General features: G+C 41.6%; 1 protein-coding gene and 1 long non-coding RNA gene across 4 annotated transcripts in view; one reads left to right on the forward strand and one right to left on the reverse strand.

The window, feature by feature from the left end:
• Nucleotides 1–349: 349 nt before the first annotated feature.
• Nucleotides 350–25,411, forward strand: KHDRBS1 (KH RNA binding domain containing, signal transduction associated 1). 3 transcript variants are annotated; one of them, XR_011853211.1, is made up of 12 exons: nt 350–588; nt 7,419–7,546; nt 8,269–8,385; nt 8,897–9,043; nt 10,490–10,632; nt 12,946–13,141; nt 13,298–13,365; nt 13,581–13,639; nt 13,788–13,951; nt 16,932–16,964; nt 18,100–18,228; nt 25,253–25,411. XR_011853211.1 is itself a non-coding variant. In XM_072136596.1 (9 exons), the coding sequence occupies exons 1-9, from the start codon at nt 495–497 to the stop codon at nt 13,880–13,882; spliced, it is 1,047 nt and encodes a 348-aa protein (XP_071992697.1). In that variant the 5' UTR covers nt 350–494; the 3' UTR covers nt 13,883–14,193. The 3 variants fall into 3 exon arrangements, 2 of the variants coding, with proteins under 2 accessions (XP_071992697.1, XP_071992698.1); XM_072136596.1 differs by lacking the exons at nt 16,932–16,964; nt 18,100–18,228; nt 25,253–25,411 and having other exon boundaries at nt 13,788–14,193; XM_072136597.1 differs by lacking the exons at nt 16,932–16,964; nt 18,100–18,228; nt 25,253–25,411 and having other exon boundaries at nt 10,514–10,632; nt 13,788–14,193.
• The window catches only part of LOC140118544 (uncharacterized), a 47,990-nt gene continuing 36,613 nt past the window's right edge, over nt 14,218–25,594 (reverse strand). The window contains exon 3 of the long non-coding RNA XR_011853212.1: nt 14,218–14,601. This is a non-coding gene — a long non-coding RNA (uncharacterized lncRNA). The remainder of the gene's footprint in view (nt 14,602–25,594) is intronic.

Raw genomic sequence — 25,594 nt, forward strand, 5'->3', positions numbered from 1 at the left:
ATAATGGTTTATTCTATTTATCACAGTGTAATGATAATAATATGTCAATTTTTGGGACAAGACCCTTCTCTGCTGCAACGGTGGTCTTCACCTCAAACAAAGCTTTACCACGTGGTCTGTTGTTCTAGCAGCGTCCATCTGCAGGGCCGGAAGTAGATGGTTTGTATTCAGTGCTAGGGAGTAACGACATGTAGTATTCATTGTTAGGAAATGTCCTTAATGCCGCCTGCAGAGACAGGAGACCAAATACATACACCATACACAATAAGCAGGCGCAGAGGTCTCCTGTAAAATGGCGTCTATATGCGATTGAGAAGGCGAGCGCACTGTCCGTGAATAGTAATAAATCCTCCTATCCCCATTCTAGGCGTGCCCTGACGTCACTTCCGTTGGGCGGGTCACCCTCGTTGCTTTTATCCATTGGGAAGGTTTCAATCGTGTGGACACAGGAGCAGATTCGGGTGCAGTTGCGTGTAGTCAGTTGCTAAAGAACAATGGAGTCCGAAACCAAGTATTTGCCCGAGCTGATGGCGGAGAAGGACAGCCTAGATCCGTCCTTCACACACGCTATGAGCCTCCTGTCCAGCGGTTAGTAGTGGTTGCAAATGTGGCGGGGTGATGTATTAATTAGGGTTGTGCTCGATGAATTAAGAGTGGGCGGGAAAATGTTTTACGTGGTTACTAGGGAGGATGAGGCGTGTGTATGGTAGATGCAGCGCATTGTGAGGAGAATGGGGTGGGCTCGGGCCTTGCCGGCGCGGAAGGCGTTATGGCTCCTCGGTATTAGACTATGGCGCACTTAGAAGCCCGGGTTGTGTTCTCTGCTTTTCTTCTACACCCACCTCTCCTTTAGGGGGCGCCTGATTCTGCTGGGCAATAAACGTAATACCGCGTTACGTTATGCGTTATTCACCCACGTGCCCCCTCCCCCAAGCTGTAAAAGCTTAGCACTGCTTTATGTAACCCCTCTAAGATCATATCCTGCGAGGGTGTCCATCTGAAGCCTAAGGTTGATGCCACACATGACCCTTTTGGTCCGTTTTTAAACATCTGTTTTCAGTTCTTTTTTGGCCGTTTACTATGTGTTTGGCTGCTTACAACCTGTTAGGCTACATTCACACTGCCGTTGCCCGCCCGTATCGTAGCGGGCAACGGCAGTGTACGGGGGGAGGAGGAGGTGAGCGCAGCTCACCCCCGCCCCTCTCCATAGCAACCTATGGCGCACGGCGCCGTATTACGGGAAAAGATAGGACGGGTCCTATCTTTTTCTCGGGTAGGGTGCTGTGCGCCCATTGCTGCCTATGGGGGGCGTATATCGGCCGTATATACGTCCCCCATACGTTAGTGTGAATGTAGCCTTAATCTATTGGGAAAAAACGGACTAAAAAAGCACCCAAAACGCTACGTGTGGCATCACCCTAAATCTCGGCCTTGTATCCACAGCGGTACAATGGCCTGCAAAATAACATGGTAAGATGTGCCCCAATCCAGTTGCAGAATAGCCATTACCTCCCATTGAAAGACATTGCACCTGGTATCTGTTGCCATGAAAATCTCAAATGTATTAAGTTTATGTGATGCTGTCTTTCCAAAATGTTTACTTGATTAATGGTCTATCTGCTCTGTGCACACTGCAATCTATGTGGACTGTGGTAGCCCCCCCCCCCCCTATTAATTTTATATTTCATATTGTCAATTACATAACAGAACAATAGCTTCAGTAATGTTGTCAGAGACCACACAGCTAGCGGATGAGAGAATAACATGATTGGGCATTTTAAATGTGAATACCATACAAATGCTGGTCATGGAAAAGGACAAGTGTGTCTTTCATTGGCCATGTTTTTTTTTTTTTTTTTTTTTTTTTTTCCAATTGGGTTTTTTTTAATGAACAGTGTTTTTCCATTTTCTCAACTTGGCACAAAAATACAAAAAAAAACCCCTGATTAGCTCCCTTCCCCAAACCACATAATCGAAGTGGTGCGCATGCAGGCCATGAAATCCCATCAGTGTATTTTTGGAAGCACGTTGTCCAGCAAATCCAACACACATATGTGTGGGTTGGCAGTAATGTCTTGTGTATTAGGTATAAAACGATATGATCAGCAGATATGCCTTCCCCAGACCACATCTTGGAAATTGTTTCCTCACAGCCACCATGGGGATTGATGATCCATTCTAAATAGTCCATGTTCATATAAAAATGCAATCTAAATCTCTCCCCTAGACCAATCCTGTTGTCAGAATTGGAACATAACACTTTAAAGGCTCATGCACACTATGGCTATGGTGCATGAATCAAATCTAGTAGCTTCGATGTTCATACTAAGGGAAATAAACAGAGGAGCAACTAACAAGGCCCGCTCCCAATTGGCCACAGAATGCAAAGAAAACCAAAAAGAAGTTAGTGCTCTACTCCAAAATGCAAATCAATCCGAATTTGATCCATAGTGGATGGAGAGCTGGCTATGGTGCATGAGGAGAGATCTATCCTTGCTTCTACACCAGTTTTCTGGTGTATAAGCATTGAAATAATCTAAAATTCTTGCACTTTGCAATAAAATGAGATAAGTTGTGTGATTACGCAGTCTCCACACCATTTTGGCATGAAGGGGTGCAGTAGGACTTTTCTATAAACCTGCAAACATTCACCACTGATTTGTCGCATTTTTTTTACGTAACTGCGCTAGGTCTGTTTTGTCTGCCAGTTCAACAAGGCCATGTAGTTTAAGCCTTGACGTATCTGTCGCAGGACTTTATCATATGCCATAGTATGGTAAATCTCCTAAGAGTATGGCCATCGTAAGGATGTATGTTATGGTGAATGGGATAGATTACAATCTTGCATGTAGATGGCAGGACAAAAAAAATAAAATCTGCAACAGACAGATTTTCCAAGGCTGAGCACTGGCATGAAACATGGCAAAACGGGTGTTTTTGTCTGGGTCCTAATGCTTGTGCAATTACTGCGTGTAAATTTCACAATGTGTATATCCTTCATGTTACTGGATATAGTCCATGGTGATGCTGGGAGTTATGGCTGACATACACTTCGGGAACATAAATCAACCCGTCTGACAGAATTCTACAATTTGTCTGAAATGCAGAGTGCCATCTTTATTCAGGGGTTTTAGACGATTTTCAGACAGTGTTCAGACGCGCCCAGAAAAGGGGCATGGTGTCTCGGGCGACAAAAAATTCTGTGCTAAACTAGACCACCTAATAGCTGATCTAAAATCCCATTCCAGGTTCCTACTGCACCAGATGCATCATCCAGCACAATTGTGGCACAGAATATGACTGGAGTTGGACACCACACTGGTTTATTCGCCGGTTTTAATAAACTCCTCCACTGAGCAAAGTTGGGATTTAGCTCAAAGGCTTGAGGTCAAAGCATTAGGGTGATCATTAAAGGACTTCTAACCCCAGGATGACGGATTGTAAACAAAGCCCACTGACGTACTGGTGTGTGCCCCTCTCATGGATTTGATTCTTTATGCTTCTTGATCCCTGTGGGTTTTTTGTTTATACTAAAAAGCTTTTATAATTATGCAGATGAGCCTGAGGGGCTCCAGGCTCCATAGGTTAACGGAGCCTGCAGCCCCTCAGACTCATTTGCATAATTTCTAAAGTTTTTTTAAGAGTGAATCCCGTCAGAGGGGGTAGGATAGTGTTGTACAATCCTTCATCATGCTGGTAGATGGCCTTTAAATGGTCTTATTAAATTTAGTGGTTGGTGATTTTACTGGCTGCTGACCATCCTTCCACCCATGATAGATGTAGAAATTGGTACTACCCATGGTCAAATCGTTGGGAGCATTGTATTTGGCCCTGGTCACTTTACTGCTACTTCTGTTACGCATGTTCATTCTAGATTAGCCTAACTGAAGCGGAACTGAAGGTTTTCTGTACTCCAAAGCGTAAAGTATGTGGATGACTCTTCCATCATGTTTTTATTAATTATAATGGTTATAAGTAATATCAGGACAGAACCAGCAGTGTGTTTGGTGTGAACAAAGCCCAGGTCCATAGGGCCACACAGTGTTTGTCACAGAGCAACCTAAATCTTTATGCAAAATAATTTTCCATAAGACTTGCATAAACTACTATTTAATCATAATCAAGAAAGAATATGATCAGTTGAAAAGGACATGCATTTTGTGGCCCTCTAGGCTTAATGTTGGATCTGCACAAGTGTTCTAGTGGACAAGCACATGTGCCAAACTGTGGTTGCCGAATGTTACAGCACAAAACAGCTTTTGATGATTTTTTTTTTTACAATTGGATTTTGTGATTTATAAATGTAGACTCATGTGTTCGGTGCCATCCTGCATGGATTTATCAATGACCTCTTGATAAATGTTTAGATGTCCTCATTAAGGAAGGGATGTCTTGTAAACACTTGAGTTGCCTGGATAATCGGCTGTATTTTTTGTCTTTATATACCTGATCTATGTTCATGATGTGCTCTGTGGTGCATTTAAAGGTTAATTTGGCTCCTAGTAGTCTGCATTTCTGATGTGCATTTTGAAGCTTTGCACACAGCACCACTTTGTTCTGTGTGTGAAAATCTAGCGACTCCATGAACCCCCCCCCCCCCCTCCTCTAGGGCTGCTGTTCTTTGTCTCCAAGCATGTGTGGTCTGCCTTCATGGCTGATCAGAATTTCAGTGTATACGTAATAGATTTACTCTGCTGATGTTCAACATCATAGCAAATTCCATCTTGATTTGGATAAGTTGAGGAATCCTGAACTTCATTTTCTCTCTGAATATATTTGTATTTATTATTGCTACTGTCATAATGACAGTGTAGGGGGGAAAAGCCTGTACCTTGCAGATAGTGCAGTCTTAACCCCTTCCTGACATTTGACGTAATAGTACTGCATCGCGGGAGGTGCGTTCCCGCAAACTGCAGTACTATTACGTCCTGAACGGAGCCGGCGCCAGAAGCTGCAGGTGAGCGCTATATATTGTAACCGACACCTCCCTCTAACACCCGCGATCGGAGATTTCTCCGATCGCGGGTGTTAACCCCTGACACGCCGCGGTTGCGCTGACACGCCGCGGTCGCGCTGACCGCGGCGTGCAAGGGGCATTTGAGAAGAATCGGCGCAGCATGCTCAGTGTGTTACAGTTACAGTTTAAATATATCAGTGGATCACTTGTTCAAGCTAACCTGTAAAAGTTAATAAAAAATTTTTAATAAAAATAATTAATGTTAAAGTCCCCTATACACAAATATTCCCTATACACATGCAATAAAGTGAAAAAAACAAAATCGCCAAAAAACCTCACATATTTGGTATCGCCGCATCCGTAACAATCCGCACAATAACTCAGAAACATTATTGGACCCGCTCGGTGAACGCCGTAAAAACAAAACCTGAAAAACACGCCAAATTTACCACTATTTGTGCCATAAACCAGTGTGTTTCTGCTCAAAATCGCATTCATTTTTTAAGACTGAAAATGCATGCTTTAAAACGGTCTATAAACACAATGGGGGACATTTACTATGGCGTTTCCGCCAGTTTTGTGGCGCTCTCACCACATGTTCTGCTCTCCTACCTATTTATTAGCTGTCGGGGACAGAAAAAATGACTTTTTCCGTCTGCTCCGACTCTTCTCCGAAAAGGGGCGTGGCTTTGGCGGAGTGGAAACTCAGACAGAATTAATGTGTCACAGCCATTTTTGGGCGCTGTAAACTGGCGGAAAGTAGACCAAAAGAAAACTGGTCTAGCAGGGACTGTTGGACACATTTCTGGTGCTTGGGACAGATTTTGGTCCCAGGGACAGAAAATGGGCTCGGGGACAGAAAATGGGCTCGGGGACAGAAATGTCTCTGCACAGCTCTACAATATTAAATGTGTGTCTTCTTTCCGAGAGCAGGTCGGTAACAAAGCCAGTGCAGACACTGACACTTTAAGTAAATGTCCCCCAATGTGTGACATCTCCCTAAGGCAGGGATGGCAAACCTTTCAGAGACCCGGTGCCCAAACTACAACCAAAACCCACTTATTTACCATCAAGTGCCAACATGACAATTTATACAGTAACTTATTGCTCCCTGTTCATCCACAACATTCAATCGTTTGGCCACCTGAGGACACTGATACAACTGAAAGCAGGAGGGCAAATTCAGACATTATTGTAGTTACTCTCCAGGATCTCTCTATAGAGGAAGAATCGTGGGGCCAGCAAGGGGACCTCTAAAGATAAGCCATCCCCGTTCACACCTTCTCAATCTTCCTGCAGTTCCAATCAGTCAAGGAAGTGTCACCTTAAAAGAGCAAGTTGTTTGGGACTGCAGGAAGACTCAAGTCCTTTCTGGCGAACTTTTCCCTGGGGCAACAGCCTGGGTGCCCACAGAAAGGGCTCCAAGTGCCGCCTCTGGCACCTGTGCCATAGGTTCGCCATCACTGCCCTAAGGCATGGACTGCTGTGCTCATAGAGAATGCTGTGATAGGTTGGCATGCGATAGTGAAGAATTTCAAAATGTAATCCCAGAGGCTAGAAAGTTATCACGTTGTAGTGTGTTTGGGGTGGTGATGCAACACTTAGGTTTTTTTTCTGTTTCTCCTAGATGGGATTAATTGTTATATGCAAATATTGCAAAAGAACATGTTAGTAGTATTGACTGTTTTTCTTATGTCACGTTTGCTTTACCAATGTTTGGCTTTGTTCCTTACATAATTAATCCTGCAGGTGAAATGTTAGCTTTGTTCTGTATATAGAATACCCTGAGGGTTGTGGTGTTTCTTTTTGTTTTGCTCTAAAAATTGATGTGACTGAGTCATGGCCGGGCGAGCATATGGTTTGTTGTGCAATAAAGTCCTTTTCCTATAGGTAATCCAGCATCCCCTGAAAGAAATCTTGTTTCATAACTCAATCTTAAAATCCAGCAAAAATGTAATGCAGAAATACGCTGCTTATGTGTTTGAGGCCTAATGCAATTTCTAGATTAAATGAAATCAACCAGTAGATTACCTGATGGTAGATGATTACTTGCCTCCCTGTCCTGTACTCTCATTCACCAGGCTTCATTTCTTATAACTTAGTATGGCTGCATTTCTGAGAAAAATCCTTTTATATAATATGCAAATTATCCTGTGGGCTCTGCAGAGCACCATCAGGCTCCACCAAAATAAATTTCATTCGCACCCCAGGCCAGTGATGCGTTCTGAGACCTGGTGAAGTCACTAGCACTTTTCAAATCTCACAAGCTGACAGCTCAAGGAATGTAAAAATCTTGTGCGTGCGAGGTAAACTGATGGGAGAGGTACTTTAAATGGGCTCTGTATATTGTCAGCCTACATTGTGCGTAGGGAGTACAAATTTGAACAATTTTCTCTGTAGTTTTGCATGAATGAACTACTCACATGCTCGATTTAATTTGATCCTTTTACTTTTATTGCAGAAATTGAGAGATTAAAGAAAGGAGGTGAACCAAAAAAGGAGGAAGAAGACACTTATTTAGACCTCTTTTCTCACAAGAACATGAAACTGAAGGAGCGCATCTTGATACCAGTCAAACTGTATCCTAGAGTGAGTAATCTGGTTACTTATATTTGTTACAAGTAGAGGATTAAAAGTGTTTCACAAATGTTGTTCCTATTTAGATACCTCCTTTAGCTAGTCTTAGTCTATTGTAGCCCACTGGTTCTGTATGTAACACTCCTGTGTACTCTTTTGGGGGTGAGAAACCCTGGGGAATTAATCGTTTTTTGTAATCGATTCATCCACCGTTTGCTGGAACATGTAGAAATGACCCTGAATTGAGCAACTTGGCCACATTGTGCAGAAATCTGAAAGTGAGCCGCTATTGGCATAGAACCTACACGGTTTTGATTTACTCCAGAAATTGTTAATAACATTTCTATCAAAGTTGTAGGCAACCCAAGTGGACATCACAAATAAGCACAACTTGTTTCCCACAAAACAAGTATAGTATGTTTGTTTGGTTTGTGTTCACAAAGTAATTAAAATGTAAAATTCATGCAGGGTTGTTAAAGAGGATTATCGGAAACATGGTTATCTATTACACTTTCTACAAGCTTTCACATTACAGAATGTAGCAAGGGGATAAATGAACAGTATTTCATCTTAATTCCTTTACCCCATATTTTATCTGTGGAGTGCCTGCTTTTATTCATCTGACTACTTTGTGTGCTTTGAAGCTGCTCTATTCTATATAGCTCTATTCTAGCTGTTGGCCAGCTAGTTTCACATTTTTATACTTGTCTATATTGTCTTATTTCTGTTCCCAGTTTAACTTTGTTGGCAAGATCTTGGGTCCACAAGGAAATACCATCAAGAGGCTGCAGGAAGAGACTGGAGCAAAAATATCTGTGTTGGGGAAAGGATCAATGAGGGATAAGGCTAAGGTATGAGATTATTGGTGTTATGGTTGCCCCAGCCTGTTTGAATACTTGAGTAATTTGGCCTAAAATGCAGTGCGCCACTTGACAGTTTTAGACCATTTTTGGGCAGTTTTCCTTGACGAAAACTGGTGGTTTGATTAAAAGTGGCATGGCTGTGCCAGAAAATAACCTGTACAAAAATTCTTTATTGTAAAGCAGAAATCAAGCAAAACTAGGTGCTACTCGCCAGTCTTGTACTGCACCAAATTAATCATCTAGCATTAGACACTGCAGAGAACTGTTTAACATCTAAGAGTTTATGTTCTCTTTTTGTTTTCGTGGGTTTCCTCCAGTTTCCTCCCATACTGGTCGGATGATTAGATTGTGAGCCCTAATGGGGACAGGGACCGATTTGGCAAGCTCTGTGCAGCTCTGCGTAATCTGTGCGCTATATAAATGAAATAATTATTGGTTCTGTTCTGCATTGGTCTAAAGTTCGACACAAATAATACATACCACTGTGATTGCTTTTAAGGAGGAAGAACTGCGAAAGGGGGGAGACCCAAAATATGGTCACTTAAACATGGACCTTCATGTGTTCATTGAAGTTTTTGGCCCACCTTGCGAGGCATATACCCGTATGGCACATGCTATGGAGGAAGTCAAGAAGTTCTTGGTACCGGTATGTAAATTTGCGTTGTGTGTAATATGCAATGTATTAAGCATGTCAAAATTCTAGAATCAATTATTTAGGGACCGTTTAATTTCTATATGGGTTTTGGAAGTTCTGTTAATAGAAACCTGCCACATGTCACACTGTTCTATTAACTTCACCCCTAAAACTATTCAAAACAGCAGGTAGGAAGCTTGTTAACCCTTTATATATTTTACAGAAATTTAAACAAAATAGAGGTTTGATTTGGAATTCCCAATATTTATCATTTATACATTCATTTAGCTGCAAAATTTGCCCACAAACTGAATAAAAGTAGAAAATGCATCTAGAAATATATTGGGAATTTTTTTGAGTTGAATACACCCCATATGTGGATGTAACCCGCTGTCAGGGCACATGGCGAAGTGCAGAAGGGAAGGAGCCATTGAGCTTTTGTAGGGCAGGATAGTTTTAAGGTGCCATGATGTGTTTGTAGGGCCCCTGAGGCCAAGGTCACACATGCTTTTTGGTTGCGTTTTAAAAACCGCATTCCAATGGCTCCACTTGCGATCCTATGTTGATGTAAGAGATTTTTTTTTCCTTCGCGTTCAGTTAACGTGTTAGAAACGCAATGTTACCAAAATGTGTGATTACGAGTGGAGCCTTTGGATTGCGTTTCCAGACGTGATCAAAAGGCCACATGTGAACGGGGTCTCAGCTACCACAAACCTTAATCCCATCATTTAAAACTTTTATCATGTGGTATAGGGGGAATTTTAACCCCTTGTCCCTGATGGGCTCTTTCCTTTTTACTTTCAAAAAGTTTTTTATTTTTTTTGTGGACAGAGCTGCATGAGGGCTTATTTTCTGTGTAACAAAATTGTACTTCCTAGTAAAGTTATTTTATATTCCATCCCTTGTACTGGGAAGTGGAAATACAATTCAAAATGCGGTAAAATTGACACCTGAGTGAAGTTGAACTCCAAATGGGATTCTTTTCTTTATATTAACTCTTCTTTTGGTGTATATACAGTTTCAATATAAACTACAGTTTGTTTTTATTCTCATGCTGTGTGACAGACCTCAGTTATATAACAGAAGAGCCATGTTGTGTTCTTGGTCGATCTTATGCCCTGTTCAATGAACACATTTTATTGCAATGCATTAGTCCAAATTATTATAGAACTGAAATAAGGTGGTTTCTGAACACTTATGATGGGTACATTTTAAGTATACAGGACACATTTACTCAAACAATCCTTTCTTCAACACTTCTGTTTGGGAGAGTTGTTATCTCCCAACACAAGTACGTGAAGCTGGCAATGCCACCATCTGATTTCCAAATTGCCCACAGTGGAGCAGTTAATAAAGATGAGATCGGATCTGGACATGCTTGCTTATTTTGTCCTTTTTCTTAAAAGTACCGTATTTTAATTGTCAAAACCCCATGTATATGTTCACGTTTGCTCACAGGATATGATGGATGATATTTGTCAGGAGCAATTCTTGGAGTTGACATATTTGAATGGAGCCCCGCCAGAGTCATCCCGTGGAGGAAGAGGAGGACCAGTTCGTGGAAGAGGAGGACTACCACCCACAGCTGCTCCACCAGCAAGGTAATGCATGGCTTGCTGTAGGTTTTGGTTTTTCACCACTAATTCTATAAACAATGGTGTTGAAACTACGTTGTTTTTGGCTCTTTACTGTCATATGGGGCTCCCGAGCTGGAGCAGACTTCTTGTTAATTCCATCAAACAGAACAAAAATTGACATTGATTGCATGAATAGTGTGGTGACTACAAAAATTGTTTTTGTCAGAGAAAAATTCTCTGGGTGCCAGGTGTTTCCACAAAAAATGTGTACAGGCCCCCCTCTGGGATGCAGTGTTTGCCGTTTTCAGCACAACTTGGGGAAACCGGTAAAGACCCATTTTAAGCACCTTGTCCCCACAAAGCATAGCACATACACTGCCAAAGAGTGTTTGTATAAAAAATTGGTTTTACAGAAAAAGATTATATAGTAACTTCCAATGTCATGTGCTGACTCCCCTGTGAATGGCTGTGAGAAGATTTCCTAAGGACCTTTATAATTTTGTTTTTTGAGCAAAACCAATTGGTTCAAAATGTTTCTTCATCAGCATTTTCAAGGTATGTTTGGTTCTCCATGCATAAAAGTAAATTGAAGATTTCCTTTAACACAGCTAGGTCCGTTGACCTTCAGTTGAGGATCACTGAAGATGCTGATGTTGGGTATGGCAACCAAAAGTATTGCAAAAGTCCATGGGGCTGCCCATTACTGCTGAGGATTAATACATTGGAATACAAGGAATTCAGTAAATTAATGAAGTGTTCAAACAATTAAAATGACATCATTAATTGGTTAAAGGGGTTGTCCGAGAGAAATGAAAAAGACTAAAGGTGGACAGAGGGGGCTGCTTAAAAAAATAAAGATCTACTTACCTACTGGTGTCCCGCGCTGCTGACGCTCTCCTCCGGGCTTCTGCGCTTCTCCGGCGGCCATGTTTATTGACATGGTGACCGGAGCGACAGCAGCGCAGGAAACCGGAGGGCACCGGAAGGTAAGTAGATCTTAATGGGTTTTTTTTTTGTTTGTTTTTTTTTCATTCCTCTCGGACAACCCCTTTAAACTAAAAAAAAAAAATCACTCCATTTAAATGTAAAAGTGTACCCAAAAGTATCCAAAAATGGCATTAATAAAATCTTTTAAACAAAGATTGTGGGAATATCCCTTTGAATGCAAAATTGCAAAGACAGGTTTCTTATATGTTTTAGTACAACTTTAATGGTGGATATTTCTGGTTTTGTGAAGCATCTATACACAATCCAGATATCATATTAAAGGGTGGATTCTGTTAAATGACAACAAAATTGTGTTTTTAGGGGTAAGGGTTCAGGAGCCTTTGATGTTTGCAATTGTCATGAAGTTTATAAATGTCCTCCCTGCACGGGGCATGTGCAAATAGGGTGTCACCTTCATTAATTTTTTTATTACACGAAAATTCCAGGTTCAAACATGCCCTGTCACAACTCTGTAACCCAAATAATATACCCTTGAACCAAACAAATTGTGTAACATGGTCACTTTTAGATGGGTATAATTTATGTGCCACATTATCAGCAGCACAAAAATGAAACCTCCTGCTGTTTCAGCGCTATTGAGTGACAAAAGGAGAAGGCAGAAGCAGTGAAAACCTGTTCCCACTGTCTTTTGTCAGTGGTCGGTCTGGATCGAGTTAAAATGAAAATAAGTTTAGCCCATTTCAAAATTTAACAGATAAAATCCATCTACTTTATCAGTTGGCATCTCCTTCTCTGCATCTCCACCTTCCCTTTGCTCTATGCCAGCTAAAAAGTTGCAGGGGGGGGGGGGCTATAACTTTTGGTGGCACATGGAATCCCAAATTCTTGTCATTTGAAAGTCTTTTCTTATATTAGGATTGTTTCCAGGTGCCATACTCAAATATATTACCCTTGAAAGTGAGCCAGGAGTGTGATTGCCCACCCAAATTTCTATTTGTTTATATCTCCGGTTCACTAGCACCTTGAATCATGATCCTGTTTATCATGTGAAAGATTTTTTTTTTTTTTTTTTTGCCATGTGACATCAGAATTGTGAATCTAGGTGCCACCAGTACAAAGTTGTCTCTTGGAGGCCAGGAGGTAGAGCCTAAACAAAATATACAGAGGGTTGGAGACTTATCTGGTTGACAGGGTGTCATTTGAAATCATTTGTAAGCAGCCTAAATAGTGGCTGCATGTTTATGGAGTTTAGCAGTGCTTGTACATACATGGTTAAGTACTTAGAATAAAAGCATATATATTTTAGACTTGTCCAATTGATGCAATCAAAGATTTAAAAACATGTTTTATATACTGAATTGTAATGAAGTGTGTTATTTATCTTTAAAGGGGCAGAGCCGGTCCTATACGTCCTCTAGTTCCAAGGGGAGCCCCAGGAAGAGGAGCAATTTCACGGGGTGCCAGTGTCAGCCGAAGTGTTGCGCCAACAGCTTCGGCTAGGGGAGCACCTTCTGCTAGGGCTCGGGCTGCTTCAATTCAAAGGATTTCTCTGCCACCACCTGCACCTGAAGCCTATGATGACTATGTAAGTAAAATACTCTGTGGCCTCTGATTACTATTGCGCATTAATTCTATAGTGTCACATATCGGTGCAAAGGTCATTTTAGGTTTAGTCTCTATTCACTTACATTTTTGGATGCAATATTTTGCACTGTTCAAAACATGGCATTTTCTTTTGCAGGGCTATGATGATGCTTATGCAGAGCAAAGCTATGAGGCATATGAGAGTTACTACAGTCAGAGCCCAGGGTAAGCTTATTGTATGCGGACACTTGTCACAATTCCACTAATACTTAGTTTAACATCCATGTACATATTTTGAAATGGCTGGGTGGCAATAGTAAGTCAATTTTATTGCTATAGTAGAGTAGTATGATAATGCCAGCTAGATGGTGCTTTTGTGCTAATGCTTCAAGACTTGAAGTGCACGAAGGAATAAATCTCAATTGTCCTTTTCTGTTTAGAGATACAGAATATTATGACTATGGGCATGGAGAGGGCCCAGAATCCTATGAAAGTTATGGTAAGTCTGTAACAGTTAATAGATTCATACCTATGCATTAAAAAACTGTCCTCCATGGATATTGCATTTCGGCTTGTTTATATACAGTTTGATTATTTTTTTTTGTCCTGGATTAAAATCTTACACCATTTTTGTTTTTTTTTTATAGGACAAGACAATTGGAATGGATCTAGGCCCTCCTTGAAAGTTCCATCAGCCGCTAAAGGCAGTACCTACAGAGACCATCCATACAGACGCTTCTAAGACTGCAACTCGTCAATTATTACTGATATCTTGTGTCCAAGGACTTCTGTTCCTTATCCCACAACACAAGTAAATTCTCTGTGCTTTGTGACTGCTTTCCTGCTCCAACCATAATCTCTTAACCCAACTTGACATTTCCCTCATAGGAATGCTTTTAAAATTGGTAAAAATAAAATATCCATTTCAGGATATATTTAGACCCATTTTTATTTTCGTTGTTAACAAAACAGAAAAGAAAAAAAAAACCCTTTAAAACCGAAAATGCTTTTCCTGTAAAATGCGTTAAATAGTATGCTAAGTGACTGTTTGAAGGTTTCTAATAAATAAGTGTAGTGTTAGCGTAGACTCTGTCCTGAACTAAGCTGCATTTCAATATTCCATTTTTTTTTATTTGAGCTAAACCGTAACTAGCTGTTATATTGTTTGCTGTTTTCTAAAAAAAAAAACAAAAAAAAACAAGCAGTTGACTTTGTAATTATAAACCAATTTATGTTATTAAATCTTATGGACAAATCTTGTGTTAGTGTCGTCTTCACTTGTATTCAAATAGGGTGTAAGTGTATAATACAAAATACTATGCTTTATAGCATTGACAATGTAAACTAGCCTTGTAAGCTCCAAGTAGTGTTTTCATTATGTGTTTTAAAGTCGAATAGTTCCTTGCCTCCAAGTTAAGATCTGACTTCAACAGATTATAATATTTCAACAGTTGTTTCATTCTGTGAAAAAATCACAATACATAGAATATTTAGTCGTGGATTCACAAGATTTAATTATTTTTTGTAACAAACAAGTTCTGATTTTTAGAGCTTATAATGGGCATTTAAAACTTATACTGTGGAATTCGCGGAATAAAGTTCTAATATTCAAAAATGAATCAAACTTTGAACCTTGGTCTACAAAGTTTAGGCTGTTTGTACAGTATTATGGCTTCCAATTATATGTCAAGGCGGCCACGTAGACCATTTTCACTTTAATAGCGTTGTTGGAGTTTATGAATGTAGTAGCACTGTGAAGTGCATTATCCATGCTATTAAAAATAGGGGAAAAATATACAAGTTCAGTTCTTCAAATAAAATGGTTTTTGTGGTCAGAGCCAAGTGGCGATCTGTACAATGTAAATTGTACATTTTCAATGTAATACTCTTTGGTCTAGCCTCTGTGGTTTTAGAAATTGCTGTTTATTTGGGCCAACTAATAGCCTAGCCTAGCATGGCAATTGCATTCATAAGGTGAGCTGTACTTGGCTCATCACTGAACAAGCTGCTGGTGCATATGCCATTTGAATAAACTAAATTAATCCAGTTTTCGCGTTCTAGTTTCTTTGCAAAAATCTCTCTTGTGCACTTTCTATATCGTCCGTAATAATTTCCTAACTACATTTTGAAAAGCCTACTTTATCAATATTGCAAATGTCCAATGCTTGACAATATACTAACCTTGTTCTTAGTTTTAGTGATCACTTAAAAAAAAGACTGGATCCCAGTGGTAATCTTCTGCTAAAACCTTAAAAAATAGCTATTTTCCAGGAAGACCTTGTTGTCTTTTTGCACACCAACTTTTAAAATCCCATAGCTTTGGCTAATGCAATTTATAATGTTACAAAAGTTTTGGTACAAATGCAAAATAATTCTGAACTTTTAGAATGTAAAAAGCTTAGTTTCAATCACTTAAAATGTGGTGCCCTTGGGGGTTGTCTGGCCAATCGATTTAGATGTCAAATTCCAGCAATTTTCTTACAATGTTCCATGGTCCCTTTAAACACTGGAAACTCTAAGCTATGAGTTTGTGAAGAGGCATTTTGAAACAGACTGGCAGGGGATCTGGAAGGGCAGTAGAATTTTAAATAAAAATGGATTGGCTGCTGAACCCCTTTTTCAAAATGGTGCAACAGTTAAAAGGGGGATACCATAAGAAGTCTGATGCCATATGTATAAAAATGTTTTTCAAGCCATAAGGAATGCAACAAATGCACATATGTTTTCTCCAGCTGCTGAATAATGGCTGCCATATCATATGGTCATTATGCAGTTATCATCTATGAGTAGGCAAGGCAGTGAACAGCATGTGTTTCCCATGAATCCAACATGTGCATTTGCTGTGTCCCATTTAACAAATTTTTTCTTATGGCTTCAGACCCTTAGTATGGCTGTGCACTTGTAATGCACTGCCTTTATGATGGTGAAAAACCTTGCCTTGATGTAACATTCAAACAGAACTTCAAATACAATATAAAAAAAAATGCAATGTGCTTTTTGAAGGTTATACACATAAATGGTTTTCCCACATAATTTGAGGTACATTCTATCCTTCCTAGGAGTGTCAATTCCTATGGCAGGGTTGATGTTTGGCTGCATGGTGTAAGCCTTGTACATACACACACAAAATAAGAGGGTCCAAATAAACTTGTTATTTGTAGTCTAATGGAAAAAGACTGGACAGTTCCCATGGGCTGTGGACATCGTACAAATGCCAAGGTTCCTTAACCTTATTAAAGAAAAGAAAAATCCTGCAAGAGACTCAGGATGTGTAAAACAGGCTCCGCAAACCAGGTAACAGAATTCCCTAATACTGCTCTCCACACGTAATGTATCAAATCCAAACTCCTGTGCATTATAATTGAGAAACTACCTAGAAAGATGAAAGGAACAGATACAAAATATCTAGGTTTTCTGGTTATTGTGTACAGGCTATGTAAATATTTCATGTTAATATCCATGTAAACTGATAGCAGATTTAACATTATCTACAAAAATGATCAAAAAGCTTTAAAAGCCATAAAACAATCTTAACAATTTACACCTAATGTAAGTTGCTGTAAAAAGGTTTCCAAGTTGCCATTAATGCCTAGAGCCGGCTACCTTTTTAATAATAAATCTGCTCAGTTATATAAAGCAACTAAAAAAACAAAAACCGATCCCATAAAACTTCACACCCCGTTCCTACAAGTTTACTTTTTTATTTTGCTTTGTCACTTCTATTTATTTTAAACTTTGAAAGCTTAAAAAATTATAAAATGTCAAAACTGACTTTTCTGTTTGCTTTCCAGGTGTTGGAAATATGTGAACAGTTTGATTTACAGGTAAGTACAATACAAATGTTGTATACTTCATTATACCTCTTGTCTGCATTGAAAACTCATTGGTCTCATTTATCTAATTAAAGTCCATCAACCCTATTATAGTCAGTATTTTAATTGTTCTGCTCCTGTAACTTGACAAAATAACCGGCATCCTGCCATAGAGGATGTTGACTTTAAACAGTACCTGTCAATGGGAAGCCACGTGAATCACACACTACCTTCTAGATGTCTTTATACATTTTCCACTGATGCCGTTATCCATGGGATTAGAGCCGGCATTCTTGTGATAAACGTTTATTGATTTCCTCTGTTCCAGTCATGGAGTTGGTGAGCAGCAGTATAGTCAAGCTACCCCTTCTGAGGTTGGGGGAGCAGGTGAGGAGACAGTGGATCTGTGTTCCGGCAAGGTCCTAAAGCCCTCCTCAATGTTGGGGGCTGTGATCATACTCTTGCTATGTGAAGAGAAATCAACAGTGTGGGTGAGAAGTGGGATAGGCTCACTGTATACTGCAGCTCTCTGCCTTCATGACTGGAACAGAGGCAGAGAGCTGGATATTGGCATCAGTGCAACGTGTAGAAAAACATCAAATAGGTACTGTGTGTTGTTTTTAGGGTTTCCTGGTGACAGGTTCTCTTTTAAATATTTAGTTATCTACAAATTTACATCACTAGCAGATGCCTCCACAAAGAATTAGAACTTCCACCTACTTGGGCTTAGAAACCTGCTCCGGATGGCACTGATGCAGATCTTCCCAAGGATATCAATTGTATTCTGTGTACATTTCCCCCTATATTTATATCCTCAAAATAAAACTGTTTACAACATGTTTGGCAAAAATACAAAGTTATGTCTGTGGGGTTCATTTATACTTCAAATAGTTTTGACATCTTATGTTTTCGTTTTGTTTGTTCATGAGAGCAGTAAAAATATTGTAGCAACATAGGATACAGCTCTGGTTATTGTTGGGTCTGAATAGTAATTTCGTGGTGCAAGGAAATATTATCACTTGTGTCCCATATTGATGTGTTGGGCCCAAAGTATCAGAGCTTTTTTATTTTTATTGGTTTTGTACAAACACAATTTTACTTTCTATTTTGTAGTTTAATTTTTTGTGAACTTATTTTTTTTTAATAGGCTAATTTGAGAGATTTCTACATTCTTCAATTGCCTTTTCTGGACAAGTGCAGAAATTGTTATTTGGTGACTAGATGGTGGATAAGGTCCTGAAGATGGACAGATGCGTTTTCGCACATTAACACACAGGTCAGATTCAGTGATGTAACTGATTTGCTTTTAAACATGATCTATAAATTTTAACCTATGAAATAGATGGGTGGACATTCAGGTTGTAATCCAGAAATATCATGCCATTTTGGCTGCACAAGAGGTCTACATGAGCTCCTGCAGACTGCTAAAGATATTGCTGGCTTGTAGTGATTTTTCCATAAATCACATTTACTCCAGACCCATGGAGAAGTCCAATGTGATTCACAGGGCAAGCCAATAGTGAGGGATCTGCCAATTATTTGGACCGCCCACCCAATACCACCTGTCCTATGATCTTGTGGATAGGGGATGTTACACTGAGGAAAATTACTTTTAAATGAACCTGCCATGCCATGATTCCAATCATCAGGGTTCATGCACAAAGGCTATTTGTTGGCTTGATCCCACACAGTGCAAAGGAAGGGAGTCGCAGTCTTTTTTCCAGCACTGTATTAACTTTCATTCCTGGCACAACTGTTCAGCTGCTAGACAGTATGTCTTTGAATTATTTCTATGTAATGAAGGCATTGTGTGCAGCTGTGGGCATCGATGCCCATGGATCAGCTCCTTGCCTTCCTGTTGTGGTTTAACAGTCATTGTAGTATAGTTCTCTCTCTGAAATGGATTGTCCCTAAAAACCCATTGCCTTTTGCAAATGGGATAATCTTTTTTGAATAGTTTTATGGCGATAAGATCTAAATTGTGAGAGAAAGAATTCTGCTATATAGGCAGTCCCCTACTTAAAAACACCCGACTTACCGACGACCCCTAGTAAGAGATGGACCCCTCTGACCTCTGGTGAAGCTTTCTGAATGCTTTACTAGACTGCAATGATCGGCTGTCTAATGTGTCTAATGAAGCTTTATTGAGGATTCTTGGTCCCATTACAGCAAAAAATGTTTGAACTCCCAATTGTCACTGGGGCAAAAACCTTTTTTTGTCTGGATCTACAATTATAAAATGTACAGTTTTGACTTGCATACAAATTCAACTTGGGTACTGGAGGTTTGTTCTTATCTTGTATGTAACCCGGGGACTGCCTGTATATATCATCTCTTATATTAACACCGTTCCGTTCCAGGGCAATATAACACAAGCAGTGATCATACAGACTGCCTTGTAAAATTAATGGAGGGGGAGAAGAGACACTCTACATCCTCCCGACAGTTCAACCATAGGTTATGGCCTACTCACTAGTGGTCACAGGTATAAGTCCCCATGTGAATTTATACATCAAAGGAAAATGTGGATTATTCCATATTTAAGCTTTACCAATGCCCATAATAATTGGCCTCTGCAGTAACCATGTCAACAGCGAAGAGGTGGCTTCACTACAACAGGATGCAATTACATACCCCTAAACTATTACCACTAAACTCATCATGCATAGTATTTGAGTGCAGGGTATTATGAGGAAAAAGTTGGAATTGCAACCAAGTGTATAGGATGCCTGCAGGGCAAGATATCAGCCAAGAAAAATTAAGACATACAACGTTGTTTTACACCTCATAGTGATAAAAGGCTGTCCAGGGAGCTGTCCATCACAAGCAGTGGGGCTGTCCAGGGAATCTTGGAATCTATTTAGATGAGTCGCCATCTAAAAATTGCAATTCTTTGGGGGTCTTAGGTGGACAGGTTGATCATGCCCTTTTGCTTCCCCAGGCGCCAGATTAAGAGGACCTGTCACCAGGTTTTCCCCCTCTCACCACGACAGCACCCAACCAGAGAGAGGGATCCGCCCCCAGGGACAGGAAACCCAGATCTTTTTAAGCGTGGCCCGTCCTTCCTCCTTCAGTGGTTTTCCTGTCCCTGACAGGGATCCAGGGAGCCTCAGTGAGGCTCCGTTGCGTGGCGAAAGGGGGAATGGGAGTCCCAGGTACCCCGTGGTGGCCGTGCATGTCCCCCGCCAAGCGCTTACCAGAGGGTGTAGAAGACGCGGCGGGGTGGTGCGATGGAAGCTGCGGGTCGCAGCGACAGTCTGCAGGTGTGGAGGGAACATCCGGTGTTGAGGCCGGGGGATCGCACGCTTCGTTTGGTGCAGGCCGAAAAACCAAGATGGCATCTGCCCCACTTCCTGTGGAGACAGGAAGTGGGGCAAGGAAAATGATAGCGCGCACCCTGATGACATCACCAGGCGGGAGATTTGAAATTCTGGTCCCGCACAGGAGTCCTGTGTGTATTCCACACCGGCAGCCGGCTACAGGATTTGCATCCAGCTTGTCTGCTGCTGTTTCTTGGTCAGAGGACCTGAATAATCAGCTTAATCGTGTTTGTAGGATTTGTGGAGATGACCTGCCGGACTCGCATCCGAAACCTAACTGTGATCAATGTATACAGCGTATGGTAGATCAGGAGCAGTCGTCTCTGTTTGAATCAATGCGTGCCTTTATCCAACAGGAAGTGCGTAGTTCGATGCAAGGGATGAAAAAATCCCTTAGATCTCAGAGTTCCCCCGGCACCTCTAGAGTATCAGACAACTCAAGCTCTAGCCCAGAGGATCTATCGTCAGGCTCTGAGGAAGAAGATAGATCGGGTAGACCCTTGTTCCCAGCAGAAGATATGGAGCATTTGATAAAGCTGGTCAGGGATACTATGGAGCTAGAGGACGAGAAGGAGGAACGCTCAGTTACAGACATTATGTTCCAGGGATTAGGGGAGCGGAAAAAGAGTCTTTCCTATCCATAATAACATTTCCTCCCTTATCAGAGCAGAATGGAAGAAATCGGAAAAGAAAGTTTTTTTCCCAAGGGCCATGAAGAGAAAATATCCCTTCGCAGGGAAAGATACGGAGACTTGGGACAGAGCGCCCAAGGTGGATGTGGCTATATCCAAAGTCTCTAGGAAAGTGGCTCTTCCAGTGGAGGATTCTGGGGTTTTAAAAGACCCTATGGATAAGAAAGCTGACACTTTTCTGAGACGTTCCTGGGAAGCGTCAGCAGGAACATTCAAGCCAAACATCGCGGCTACTTGTGTGTCTAGATCACTGTTTATGTGGCTTACCCAGCTGGAAGAGAAGATCAAGTCGGGTGTTCCAAGATCTCAGCTGGTTACGGAGGTCACCACGGCACAAAAGGCCTCAGCCTTCCTAGCGGACGCATCGGTAGATGCTCTTAGATTATCAGCAAGGTCAGCAGCATTGTCTAATTCAGCCAGGAGAGCCCTGTGGCTCAAGAACTGGTCAGGAGACTTGTCATCGAAAAGTCACCTATGTAATATTCCTTGTGAAGGGGAATTCCTTTTTGGATCCACATTGGATAAGATCCTGGAGAAAGCGGCGGATGGGAAAAAAGGTTTTCCTAATACAAAACCGCCAGGGAAGTTTTTTCGCCCCCCAAGAAGATTCAAGTCACCTCAAAGATCTGGAGACAAGAAGGATACATGGAGACCTTCCAGAAGAAATAAGGGTTTCATGTTCTCGCGCCCTTCAGACCCCAACAAACGTCCTAATCAACAATGACGCCAGAGGACCTGTGGGGGGAAGACTCTCCCTGTTCAGGGAGGAATGGGAGAAGATCTCAGGGAGCCGCTGGATCCTGGGAATAATCCAGGACGGCCTAAAATTACCTTTTCTGTCTTTTCCCCCACAGCGCTTCAGGATAACATCTGTGGCGGGTCTGGAGACCCAACAAGCTTTAGTATCAGAAGTAAAGTCCTTACTTCAGAAGAAAGTACTCAGAAGAGTTCCACTTCAGGAACAAGGGGAGGGGTTCTACTCAACCCTATTCTTCGTAAAAAAGCCGGATGGTTCCCTTCGGACTATAATAAACCTAAAACCTCTGAATCAATATCTACAAGTAGAAAGATTCAAGATGGAGTCCATAAAGTCAACGATAAATTTGCTTTTTCACAACTGCTACATGGCTTCTATAGACTTGGCGGACGCATATTACCACGTCCCCATTCATCCGGATCACCAAAAATATCTGAGTGGCAGTGGTACTGGATGGCATCCTCTCTCACCTCCAGTTCACAGCCATGCCCTTTGGAATAGCCATAGCTCCAAGGGTATTCACAAAGTTGATATCAGAGGTGGCAGCGTACATCAGGAAACATCAGGGGATTTTTGTACCATATCTCGACGATTTCCTGCTGGTAGGAAGATCATCAGAGGATCTAGCAGATCAGATAAAGATGGTTCTGGAGACCCTTCACCGTCTGGGATGGTTGGTGAATTGGAAGAAATCTTCCCTTACACCTTCCAGAGTAAAAATATTCCTGGGGATTCAGTTAGATTCCATGATCCAAAGATCTTTCCTACCCCCCGAAAGGATACAGAAATTAACAGCTTCAGTAAAGAGCTTATGCAGGAACAGTTCTCCTTCAATAAGGGATGTAATGAAGGTTCTGGGTCTCCTCACAGCAGCCATACCGGCGGTGCCTTGGGCAATGTTCCATGCACGACCTCTGCAGCTATACATGCTGAATGCCTGGGATGGGGATCAGGCCACCTTAGACCAAAAAATTCCTCTTTCACAGGAGGTATTGAATTCCTTGGAGTGGTGGACAAAGGGGGAAACCTTCCAGAGAGGAAGATCTTGGAAGGAGGAGAGACCACTGTCCTTGATAACGGATGCAAGTACCTGGGGATGGGGTGCCCAAGTAAAAGACCTCCTATTCCAGGGAACCTGGGCAAAAGAGGCTCAGGGAATGTCCTCCAACTACAGAGAGTTGAGAGCTGTCCTAGAGGCGATGAAGCAATCCTTGCCGGAGATTCAGGGGAAGGACTTGAAGATCATGTCAGACAACATGACAGCAGTGGCTTTTTTAAATCGCCTGGGAGGAACCAGGAGCAAATTTCTGATAGATATGGCGAACCAAATCTTCAGATTAGCAGAGATCAACTTAAGATCACTCTCGGCAGTACACATAAAGGGGAAAGAAAATCTAGAAGCAGATTTTCTGAGCCGTCATCACCTGAGACAAGGAGAATGGTCCCTCCACCAGGATGTCTTCCACATGATATCGAGACTGTGGGGTCGGCCGCAGATAGACCTATTTGCCACCAGGAAGAACAAGCGGGTCAATCGTTTCTGTTCTCTAAACCCGAAAGATTATCCTGTGACCCTGGACGCCTTCCGAAAGTCCTGAAGAAGATAAGGGAAGATCAGGCCAGGGTTATCCTGATAGCACCCTTCTGGCCCAAGAGAGCTTGGTTCTCAATACTGAGGGAACTCTCAGTGTCAGATCCTTGGATCCTCCCGGAGAGGCAGGATCTTCTCTCCCAGGGTCCAGTATTCCACCCACAAATAGCAAACCTCCATCTGACGGCCTGGAATTTGAAAGGTGCATCCTGAGGAAAAAAGGCCTATCTGATAAGGTAATTACAACCCTACAGGGAAGCAGGAAAGTAGTTACCTCTAGGATTTATTTTAAGATTTGGAGGGTCTTTTCGGATTTCTGTAGTCCGAATCAGATAAATCTAGATCGCCCGAACATAGCCAGAATTCTAGATTTTTTACAGGCTGGGTTAGACAAGGGGTTGAAGCCAGCTACCCTTAAAGTCCAGGTGTCAGCCCTTAGCGCCCTGTTTGACTCTTCCTTAGCTTCTCATCCTTGGATAGCCAGATTTATAAAAGCTGCATCTCGGATGATTCCCTTTAAGCATACTACAGTTCCTCCTTGGGACCTCACTTTGCTCCTGAATTATTTGCTTAAGGAACCATTTGAGCCATTAGAATCCTGCCCCCCAAAATGGTTAACATTGAAGGTAGTTTTCCTAGTGGCAATTACTTCAGCCCGTAGGGTAGGAGAAATTTCTGCACTATCCTGTAGAGCTCCTTTTACAAGGTTTTTTGAGGATAGGGTTGTTCTTACAACAGACCCGGCCTTTTTGCCTAAGGTAGCTTCAAGATTTCACAGGTCACAAGAAATCAGGCTTCCTTCCTTTTGTAATAATCCCTCTACGGATAAGGAGAGAGAGTTTAGTAAATTAGATGTCAGAAGAGCTATCGAGATTTACTTAGCCAGGGCTGAAGAATGGAGGAAAGCAGATAGCCTATTTGTTCTTTTTGGAGGGAGGAACAAGGGGAAGAAGGCCTCAGCTAAAACTATTTCTAGATGGATTAAGCTTGCCATTAGTTCAGCTTACGAGGCAGCAATGCTACCTGTACCAGAAGGGTTGAAGGCACACTCCACCAGGGCAGTTTCCTCCTCTTGGGCAGAGTTTAAGGAGGTGTCAGTAGGTCAGATCTGCCAGGCTGCCACCTGGTCTTCTCCGCACACTTTTTATAGGCACTATAGACTGGATGTGGCGGGTGCACATGAATTGACATTTGGGCGAAGAGTGTTATCTTCGGTGATCCCTCCCTAACTTTCTATGTTATTCTCTCTGGTTGGGTGCTGTCGTGGTGAGAGGGGGAAACCGGTAATTACTCACCGGTAATTGTTTCCTTGAACCACGACAGCACCCAGGGTATTCCCACCCTTTATTTTAATTTTCCCCTCACATCTTTGTTTCGGTGGGTGTATGTGGCACAGGGTGCTTAACATAACCTTGGTGGGGGGTTCACATATATATACGTATGGAGGTGTCCGATGGTCGGAAATAATCAAACATTGAGTCCCATACAGTCTCTGTAATCCACTGAAGGAGGAAGGACGGGCCACGCTTAAAAAGATCTGGGTTTCCTCTCCCTGGGGGCGGATCCCTCTCTCTGGTTGGGTGCTGTCGTGGTTCAAGGAAACACAATTACCGGTGAGTAATTACCGGTTTTAACCAGACTCTCTAACCACGCCTGCTGATAAAGGGTTACAAGACCTCCCCATATCACTTATTAGCTGCCAGTGAGGGTCTGTAGCTTAATTACAGAAGTTTTTCTGACATGCAAATTTGCTTTTCTGACTCATGTCTGGTGTTTGTGACTCTTCTCTCCCAGAATGACAGCTCTGTTTCTTCAGATCAAAGTATGAGAAGTGTTTATGGTTTTAATACAGTCCAGTTTGCTTAATGACTTTAATAACTTTTGTTCTTCCTTGCACATTCTTATTTGCCTCTTCCAATCTAAGCTTGTTTTATTTCCAGGTACAAAAAAAGCACATCAGCATTTGACTTTCTACTGACTTTGGAGCTTGAAGAGTTGTTCCTTTCATCCATATAGCGCACTGGTTAAACATTGTGCACATGTACTGTATTTCTTTTTGTAACAGTATGCACTATGCGAAAATAAAAGTATACTTTGTATTTTTGCTTCTCACTCATCACTATGCATTAAAATGTAAACTGTTGCCAAGGTTAATGGACTCCAGATATTCCCCTGCCTGCTCAATGCACATGACAGGAAGAGAGCTTGCTAAACTGAGGGGGGATGGATCAGTGTGAAGGGGAGGTGAGGAAGAATGGTCGGTGCAGCTAGTGTCCACAGGA

Source organism: Engystomops pustulosus, chromosome 2, assembly GCF_040894005.1.
Source record: "Engystomops pustulosus chromosome 2, aEngPut4.maternal, whole genome shotgun sequence".
Lineage (NCBI taxonomy): Eukaryota > Metazoa > Chordata > Amphibia > Anura > Leptodactylidae > Engystomops > Engystomops pustulosus.

What these genes read in the sequence shown, in the direction of transcription:
- KHDRBS1 (XM_072136596.1), top strand. Translation starts at nt 495, where the DNA reads ATGGAGTCCGAAACCAAGTATTTGCCCGAGCTGATGGCGGAGAAGGAC. An exon ending in TATGAGCCTCCTGTCCAGCG is followed by an intron (nt 589 to 7,418) that starts GTTAGTAGTGGT and finishes CTTTTATTGCAG; the next exon opens with AAATTGAGAGATTAAAGAAA. An exon ending in ACAGCTGCTCCACCAGCAAG is followed by an intron (nt 10,633 to 12,945) that starts GTAATGCATGGC and finishes TTATCTTTAAAG; the next exon opens with GGGCAGAGCCGGTCCTATAC.